At 37.2% G+C, this 9,676-nt stretch overlaps 2 protein-coding genes across 2 annotated transcripts in view; one reads left to right on the top strand and one right to left on the bottom strand.

Moving 5' to 3' along the window:
* Nucleotides 1-1,537: 1,537 nt before the first annotated feature.
* Nucleotides 1,538-8,260, top strand: LOC100181857. Its single transcript, XM_002120665.3, has 5 exons — nucleotides 1,538-2,004; nucleotides 2,738-2,815; nucleotides 4,231-4,427; nucleotides 5,685-5,910; nucleotides 6,275-8,260. The coding sequence occupies exons 1-5, from the start codon at nucleotides 1,769-1,771 to the stop codon at nucleotides 6,987-6,989; spliced, it is 1,452 nt and encodes a 483-aa protein (XP_002120701.1). The 5' UTR covers nucleotides 1,538-1,768; the 3' UTR covers nucleotides 6,990-8,260.
* The window catches only part of LOC100184037 (coronin-1B-like), a 9,169-nt gene continuing 7,463 nt past the window's right edge, over nucleotides 7,971-9,676 (bottom strand). Inside the window, exons 9-10 of the mRNA XM_026839323.1 lie at nucleotides 9,610-9,672; nucleotides 7,971-9,119 (exon numbers count right to left, since the gene is read on the bottom strand). Coding sequence (XP_026695124.1) covers nucleotides 8,991-9,119; nucleotides 9,610-9,672 — 192 coding nt within the window. The 3' untranslated portion in view covers nucleotides 7,971-8,990. The remainder of the gene's footprint in view (nucleotides 9,120-9,609; nucleotides 9,673-9,676) is intronic.

The raw sequence follows: 9,676 nt of genomic DNA, 5'->3' as shown, positions 1-9,676 counted from the left end.
TCATGTGTTTATACCAAAACTCAAAAAAATATTTTTTTCGCAAAAGTCGAAAATGTGAGATTGAACCCCAACGCATGATACCGGTATCATGTGTTTATATTAAAACTCCAAAAATACATTTTTCGAAAAGTCGAAAATATGAGATTGAATCCCAACGCATGATACCGGTATCATGTGTTTGTATCAAAACTCAAAAAACAAAAATTTTTCGCAAAAGTCGAAAATGTGAGATTGGACCCCAACGCATGATACCGGTATCATGTGTTTGTACCAAAACTCCAAAAAACAATTTTTATCGCAAAAGTCGAAAATATGAGATTGGACCCCAACGCATGATACCGGTATCATGTGTTTGTATCAAAACTCAAAAAAAAAATTTTTTCGCAAAAGTCGAAAATGTGAGATTGAACCCCAACGCATGATACCGGTATCATGTGTTTGTATTAAAACTCCAAAAATACAATTTTTATGAAAAGTCGAAAATGTGAGATTGGACCCCAACGCATGATACCGGTATCATGTGTTTGTATCAAAACTCAAAAAATACAATTTTTATGCAAAAGTCGAAAATGTGAGATTGGACCCCAACGCATGATACCGGTATCATGTGTTTGTATCAAAACTCAAAAATAGATTTTTCGCAAAAGTCGAAAATGTGAGATTGGACCCCAACGCATGATACCAGTATCATGTGTTTATACCAAAACTCCAAAAAATATTTTTTTCGCTAAAGTCGAAAATGTGAGATTGGTCCTCAACGCATGATACCGCGGTATCATGTGTTTGTATCAAAACTTAAAAAATATATTTTTTACAAAAGTCAAAAATGTGAGATTGGAGCCCAACGAATGATACCGGTATCATGTGTTTGTATCAAAACTCCAAAAAAATCCGATATTTTGGCCAAGTCGAAAATATGAACGTTTTGTTTTGGGTTCATGAAACTTTCTTCTAAAATCAATATTATTATGTACAGAAACGACCCTTTTGTTTTAAATGGTATTTTGCTTAAGTAACATATATTTTGTTCAAACAAAAATATTTTTTGTTCCGAAAACAATATATTTTGTACCATAATCAAAATACTTTGTTCCTAGTATAAAAGGCATTTCCTGAATGTTAATGTCCTGTGTTTAGAAAGTAGTATATTTCGGTATACAGGTAATTTGAAGGTAGCCTGTGCACGACAATAAAGGGCATGCGAAACTAATTCAGGGCAATTTGGGACCAAATTCAACAAAATATCGGTAAGGTTTTTTTAAACATTACATGCAATATGTTATATCCGCTCAGTCAATTGGTTATTGAGAGTAGCTGTGTGACTTTGATTTTCATTCAACCCTGAACCTTCTTATTTGTTAGAGTTGACTTTGTTGTACAATGTTTATTCCAGGTCTTTGTTTGAGCGTTAAAACTCCCTGTCTAACGGTTGCCGTCTCTTCGCCTTTTATTCCCATTGAGAACAAAAACAGACTGTTCCTATTCACCAAAGAGAAAGCTACACTGTATTAAATTTCCTTACTGGTGGTACAGTTTGAATTATTGTACGAAAGTTAGGCCTTACGTTGGTAGATAAGATTTTGATTTTCTGTAAAACGTACATTATTAGAAAATGCGCTAAATTTAACTATAGGGTCCCGCTGGTGCTGATTTGTATGATATGAGCTCTTGATAACATATGCTCAGTTTGCAAGGCGATAGAACATAAAGATAGGAAAGGTTGTTAGGTTAATAGAGTGATTGCCGGTGGACGGTTACAGCTTTGGCGATGCTGTTTAGCGCTGAGAGGGATTTTAGTGCAACCGAATGGTCCGGATATACAAAACGGCTACAAGTTTGCAAGCAAAGAATATATCACTGTTTTTCTACATTAAGCTGGCGCCATTCAACATTTCGAATTCGGTTCAAGAAAATATTCGTCGTTCTTTTTGCAATGTTGTGTCTTATGTTAATGTGGAAAAACACCCCGGTGCTTTTTAAATTATCGTCACGACCATCGTTTACGTAAGTACATGTATGATTTTTCTCTAAACTATGATAGTACGTTTGGTGTTATAAAATGACAACTTATACGTAAAATACTTCTGCCCTGAATCCCAATGACATCACCCACATAGAATAGAAAGTCTGTGTAAACAGAACAGCAAGTGTTTGAAATAGGTGTATGACCGTGTTGCAAAAATTTCTTTGTGAACATTTCAAATCATTTGAGGCTTTAGATGTTGCAGTTTACAATAAACAACCTCCAAGACAACTATAATTGACGCTAACGGCTTACTATTGTCAACCTTCGACGCCTACCCTAAGAATTCCGTGTGTGTTCCATGCAAATAGTGAAAAAAAGTTAAATTTTATGACTTCGTTTGTAAAGGTAGCCAACAGTAAAGTTAATGTCAATAAGAAATTCGAGGAAATATTGAATAAATGAAACTTATTTGAGCGTCAGGTGGTGCAACGAAGGTCTATAACACTGGTGTATTTTGCATAGACCAAGTCACAAAGCGGATCTAGTGCCTGCGTATTAGTTCAATGCATTTACCTTTATAAACAAAAACACTACTTATTTATCCTCGAGTAGCGGAACAGCGAAAGTTTTTATAATACAGATGTTTTGTTTCATACACCTCGTGCCGCTTACATGATACCACATACTCTGGTATGCTGATATTCTTTTGTCTTTAAAACCTGATTAGCATTGAATAGTTTTAAATAACTCTAACGATTTTTTCATATTAAGATGCCCACCGTGCGAGACCAACAAAAAAGAAACAACGAACGGAATTGAAAAGACGGCGGTAAAGAAAGATGAACCGGGGTAAGTCGAAATGAATTGTAGTTTTTTAAGATGGTCGAACTCTTTCAGATGGAAAATGAAAATTAATACACAAAACAAACGTTTTTCTGTTTATAGTATAGTAGGGTTGAAAAAGATGGGACACTTTTTCATTCTGTTTCTCGTCCCGTTTGGTAGTAAACAAGGAAAATTTAAAGAATTCGTGAACCATAATCACGCGACTTCAATGGATCATTTCATCGTTTAAACACGATCAGGATATTTGGACATTATGTGCTAAAGATGTCCCATCTTCCCCTATCCTACTATATGTAGGTGTAAGATAATTCAGGTTTTTATTCTCTTTTATCGTCTCATTTGGTAGAAAAATAAGAATATTTACAGAATTCTTATTCAGGGGTCTTGGTAGCCTTTTCCTCACATATTATAACAATACAATGGGGGTAAGATGGATACCGCTAGCTTTACAACCAACAATGCTCTTTTATAATAACAAGGATAAGGTCATATGATTATGTAAATATAGTTTCTACCAAATGGGACGGTAAACGAGAATAAAAGCACGAACTACTTACACCTACATACTATAATAGGGTGGGAAAATGGGACACTTTTTCATTTTATTTTCTCGTGCTATTTGGTAGTAAACAAAAAAAAATTAATGAATTATAGAAACGTATTCTCGCGACAGCTATAGATCATTCTTAATTGTTTAAAAAACGATCCGGATATTTCGATATTACGTGTTAAAGGTGTCCCATCTTCCCCCACTATATACTATACACAAAAATATGTTAACGTCAAAGTTACTGATTATCCATTCGAAAATTGGGCCGCTACATAGATCCGTGGACAAAGAGGAAAAGTTAAAAAGTACGAACGTGTTAAAAATGTACGAAAAATGATAGCGTGAATCCCCGTGTATAGCGTAATGGGATTCTGACTGACCTTTATTCTACCTGGTCAACTAAATTGTAACATGATATGTAGGTTACAGTACACAAGAGAAGTTAGGGCAATGTCCGGACATGTTACATTGTGTTAGGTAAAGAAAAAATAGAACCACATAAAAACTGTAGGATTCAGATGGGACACCTTTAACGCATAATATCAAAATAAACTGATCGTGTTTTAAACAATTAACAATGGTATATGGGAGTCCTGGGGATACGGTTTTATAGTTCTTTGAATGTTCTTTATTTACTACCAAATGGAACAAAAAATACAATAAACAGGTGTAGGCCCTCCCTCTCCCCACCCTACTTTATATTAGACTGATCTATTCTATTCTATGTAGCTGAGATGATTGTAGAGAATCTAGGTGTTAGGCCAGATTTGGTAAATTAGCCCAATATTGGACCAACAACACAAAAGAAATACATAAAAACCTCATCAGTAAAAAAAAAACGTAAAAAAAATAATATTTTGTTTTACAGCCTGCTGCAGCGTATAATCGGGGAAAGTACAACGGTAGGGCCCCCGCCCGGGTTGCCCCCACAAATGTACATGAATAACTTGAGTGAACCGAGACCTCGGGTTGAATATAATCTTACGCCGTGGAAAGTTTTAGAAGAAATTGACAAACCTATCAATGCTAGCAAGTGCTCAAATATGAGAAGAGACAAACTACATGGTAAGTGTCAGAGTCCGTGTAGTAGGGTGGGAGAAGATGGGACACCTTTAGCACGCGATAATTAAAAGTCCTGATCGTGTTTTAAACAATTAACAATGGTCTATGGAAGTCATGAGGATCCAGTTTTATAATTCTTTAAATGTTCTTTGTTTACTACCAAATGCGATAAAAAAATAGAATGAAAAGGTGTCCCATCTTCCCCTACCCTACTGTATGTCAACATGTTTATATATACAGACTCTGGTATAAGTATGAATCATTATTATAACGATGTTCTGTTTCACACACCGTGCCCGCTTACAAGTTACCACATATTTAGCTTATTTATTCTCGCGGGCGGGCAACGACAATCGTTATAACACGGGTGTTCATACATCAGCTCGTTCCAGCTTACGAGTTCCAACATATTTAGTGGATAATTATATAGCTGTGTTATTCATTTCGAATGGTTAGCGATTGTATTTTAAGCGGTTTTCGATATATAGTACGGTGGGGGAGATGAAACACCTTCTTTATTTTTTCCCATCCCATTTAGTTGTAAAAAAAGAACATTCAGAAAAATATAACCCGTATCCTCACGACTCCCATTGTTTAAGACGCAGTCACGATATTTGGATATTATGTACTAAAGGTGTCTTCTTATAAATAAAATTTTAACTAAAGCAAAATTTTGATAAACACAAGTCTTGATATTTAACGTTTAGTATATGTAGAGTTACCAGTCATACAAAGTTATTGTGTCTTACATATCCACGCGGTACATAATACGAATTCTCTCCTTGTAATAAAACACCAACTATTCGATCACATGAAAAAAAAATCGGCGGATGTATTATAACAATGCCCCTCCTATATGATTACACCAATGACAACCCACTGTACCTCCCCATATTTATTCTGTCACTTTGACCATGTTATGGCGTAGTGGTTCAGGGCTACCACTGTGGGTGTATATGGCAAGACACTTACCGACAACTTTTATAACCAAGGAGTCATTCATACGCTGTCTAAACTGTCAGCCATCAATAAAAAATAAAAGAGAATCATCCACAAAGTTACATAGATGGTAACTCGTGTGGACACGAGGAGTTCAAAATCGAACATCCGTGTTATAACGACTGTCGTTGCCACCACGCAAGGTTAGAGTCACATTCATACACGCCCTAATCATATAAAAACGAATATGGGCCCACGTAGTAAAAACAAAATTAAAAACGTTTAGATGTTTTTTATAAAACCTAAGAATTAATTTTTCAGCACCTGAATGGTCGTTCGTAATCATGGTAAAGTCACGTGCGAGCAATTTCGACAGAAGAGCCGCCATTAGAGCAACGTGGGGAAGACTCTACTTTCTTAACGGCGTTCGCATTGCGAGTGTGTTCGTTATTGGAGCTGTTCTAGACCCTGTGCTGCAGGAGAATATACAATTTGAAAACGACGAGCACGGAGATATACTGCAGTTTGAGGGGCCGGACGATTACAAGTGAGTTCATTATAGCAAAGTGTGTGGTAAGATGGATACCGTTTGTACATAATATATAGTGTGGTGCGAAAAGATGGGACACCTTTTTATTATATTTTGTCCCATCAGATATTCGTAAACAAAAGAACATTCAAAGAATAAAAAAAAACATTTTCTTACGACTCCCATCGACCGTTATTAACTGTATAAAACACGATCAGGATATTCTGATATTATTTGTTGAAGGTGTCCCGCCTTCCCCCCCTCCCCCATCCTACTATATGACTTTTGTTACTGCAGTCGAAAAAATAAATAAAAAAATTGACGACATGGCACGTACAATGGGTGGTATAGTTGGCTTTAATAACGTATGTACATTATGCAGGAACATGCCAATCAAAGTGTTGACAGCCATGCAGTGGGCTTCGGCAAATTTGCCCAAGGACTATATCTACGCCTCTTCTGATGACGATTTTGTCGTGAACTTTGTCAACATCATCGACTTTATCCGAAAACAAGTCAACCTACAGATGTATAATAACAGAGGCAGTAAAACACAGCAGTCAGTGAGCGCCATACGGGAGTCGCTACCTATATATTGTGTGTATTACTTGGATAGGATAAAAGGACCGAACAGAGATAATACAAGCAAGTGGTATACGTCGGTGGAGGAGTACCCGGTGGAACGCTTGCCGCCATACTGTGGCGGTGGGTTCTACTTGATGCCTGTGGCCATGACAGCGGATTTGTATGAGATGTCTCGAGTGACGATGGTCCTTTCCATGGATGATGTATGGGTCACTGGGATTCTGAGGCAGAAACTTCAGCGAGGAGATGAGAATGTAAAGAAATTAACTCTGCCTGATAAAAATCGCCGCGAAAACGATTTGTGGACTCACTTATGGGGGGATTATGGGACTAAGAAAGACATCGCAAGATTGCTACCTGCTGCGTGGTCTATATGGGAGAAGAGGGTGAAAAAACGACCCCACTGCGCTAGAGCAGAGTCGGTGACTCCATATCCATCAGCAAACCCTTTGTTTATATTCGCAGGCGTCCCAGTACCGTTACAAGCGAAACTGGAGCAGGTGTGGGGTTAGGTGAAGCAGGGTTTCATGAGCATCTCGCGCTTATGAAACACCCCGGCTCGCTAGGTCAGTATGTGACATACATTTTTTACGCAACACATCCCGAATTTTTTCTCTAACATAGAAAATTTTTACCTATCTAATTTTATAACAATAGCAAGGTCATAATATTTAAAAAAAACGAACAGAATTGAATCAATAGAAAAACGGAAGTAGTTAAAACACGCCATGGGCAAATAGACGAGAAAGAGCGTCAATTAAAAAGCTTAGATGCTGAAACTTATAACTATTTAAATTTTCATAGCGCACATTCCAGGACACACGCAGTATAAGAATGACCGTTTAAAGCGCTTACCTCAGGTTAGAGCCGAGTGGCAGGTGATGCAATACGTGTTATTGTAGTAGGGTGGGAAAGACAGGACACCTTCAGCACATAATATTTAAATATTCTGACTGTGTTTTAAACAATAAACAACAGTCTATGGGAGTCGTCAGGATGCGGTATTATAATTTTTTGAATGTTTTTTCCTTACTACCAAATTGGACAAGTATAAAGAATGAAAAGGTGTCCCAACTTACCCCACCCTACTATCGTTATCATATGTTTTAACATGATACACACACGTACTTTACAACTTTAAATTCCTATATATTTATTCTCGTTACAATATACGAGTCTTATACACTTGGTATAATCAGCCCATTTTTTTTTTCTTTGTGTTTTTTTTTACAAAATTTATATCGTTGTGCATGAAGCAGCATATACTGCAGACACAACTTGCATCAAAAGTTATGGCTGGCTTGTTCATTATTTGCAAATTTTACATTTTATTTTCTTTTTATTGCTGGAATATAGAGTCAGTTGACCCATTTACACTGAAACTACTATTTTTTACATATATAGCAGCGTAGTACATCCGCTAACTGTAACGACCAATTCGCTTTGTTCGAATATATCGCTACCTTTGCTGCGAATACGATTTTCAAACAAAATACAACTTTTGGCTTTGTTTATTATCTTCTCACCGTATTTTACACGATTACGTTGTTGATCCGAGCTAGAAACTTATCTGGGTATATATAATAACAAGGAGCGTATATACGGGTAAGGCATTCATGAAATAAAATAAACGTTTCAAATTATTAAATGGAATGGGTTGAATTATGCTTGTTGTGGGATCAGAGATTTTAGGGCAGATTGAGCGGTTATATACATAGTGCATACTGCAAAAAAGTCTGGTTAGATAGGAGTCGTTCGTTTGCTCTGTTTAAACGAAAAAAAAGCGAAAACGCATCAATTTAAAGGAAACTTTTTACGCTGTAAAGGTATTTTCCCGAAAAAGTTGAATTAATTTTAAGCGCGAAAATATAAAGATACGCTTAGTTTTAAATTTGTTTTAACGGCGAAAAATTAAGTGAAACACAAAGCGATCACCAGCCTTTTGATTTGGTTTAAATGCGTATGTTGTAAAAACGGGGCTCAACGGTTAATGGAGGACGGTCGCTTTGTCGGGGTTGGTGGGTATCTATATATAAAGGAAAATCGCATTGGTTTCGAATAAATTCAATGCGATGCTCAAGGAGTTAATTGCCAGGCGGTTTGTACATCAACTAGAAGTTAGTGCAAGCTTACAAATAATTGGCAGCATTCAGGTCAAAGTTGTCGCCGTTTAAGATAATGCTGGTTCAAATATAACAAGGTTATGTATGGCCCGACCGTTTAAATGCAATCTATTCGCCAACCATACAACTGTTTGGCAATTAGTTTGTGATTAGCTTGCCAGGCAAGGCTAACTCGGCACCGTTGCCTGGCCGATGTAACATTTGTAGTAATAAGAATATATATATGTATATAGAGATGGAAATTGACAGCCGCAAAACTGAGTATTCATAGACACGTTATACTGCATTCATTTCGAACCGCTAAATAAGCTATACCGCCACAAATGCAATGCGTGCAGTCGAGCTCCGTGTTAAAGTTAGTCGAGATAATTTGCCGGCTTATAATCAAATCTATTCGTCGCTAACGTCGACTACAGACTGTAGTTGTGCTTCCAAAGCTGCGATCCTACGGTTCTGTTTGCGGACGGTGGCCTTCAGTTTAGTGACGTCCTCCAGTATTTCGGTGATGTCAACAGTTTGCTGCGAGTAAGTGTAAATGTGAATTATAATATGGGTTTAACTTATTTATCTTCGCGTGGCGGGCTAACGACAGTGGTTAAAACACTGATGTTCTGTCTCATACACCTCGCGCTTACGAGTTACTAAGTATGTTACTCTGTCGGTAATTATTTTTTTAGATTTTTGGCCGGCAATTTAGACAACCCATAAGAATCCAATTGGTTTGGGCAATTGCCGTTAAGTGTCTTTCCCATGGACACGCATGCCCACAATGGTAAAGGGGTAAAGTCTCTAACCAAGGGCCTCTGGGACTAGAAACAGATACGTTAGCAATGGCCCACGACACCTGTATGAATGCTTGTAGTTGTTTGAAAAGTTGCTCTGTAGAACAAGAAACACAAATGATTCCATTCTATGTGTGTGAGGTCCTTGTCAATGACCTGAATTTTAAGCCAGATTTGGCCCATTACCCCAAAAGGGCCCAAAACAGAAACGATAATAATGAACTTACGGGAGAAGCGGCATCTTTCTGACCGTTCTGTACAGCTTTCTTGGTGAATGTACGAACAGGTTTGTTT

This window comes from Ciona intestinalis, unplaced genomic scaffold (genome assembly GCF_000224145.3).
Source record: "Ciona intestinalis unplaced genomic scaffold, KH HT000184.2, whole genome shotgun sequence".
In the NCBI taxonomy this organism is placed as follows: Eukaryota; Metazoa; Chordata; class Ascidiacea; order Phlebobranchia; family Cionidae; genus Ciona; species Ciona intestinalis.
The sequence above is the reverse complement of the archived record's forward strand: the minus strand, read 5'-3'. Positions and strand labels throughout refer to the sequence as shown.

Bases quoted from the DNA above. Each gene is read 5' to 3' on its own strand.
- LOC100181857 (XM_002120665.3), top strand. From the start codon at position 1,769: ATGCTGTTTAGCGCTGAGAGGGATTTTAGTGCAACCGAATGGTCCGGA. The intron at 2,005-2,737 runs GTAAGTACATGT...TTTCATATTAAG, and splicing joins TCGTCACGACCATCGTTTAC to ATGCCCACCGTGCGAGACCA. The intron at 2,816-4,230 runs GTAAGTCGAAAT...TTTGTTTTACAG, and splicing joins GTAAAGAAAGATGAACCGGG to CCTGCTGCAGCGTATAATCG.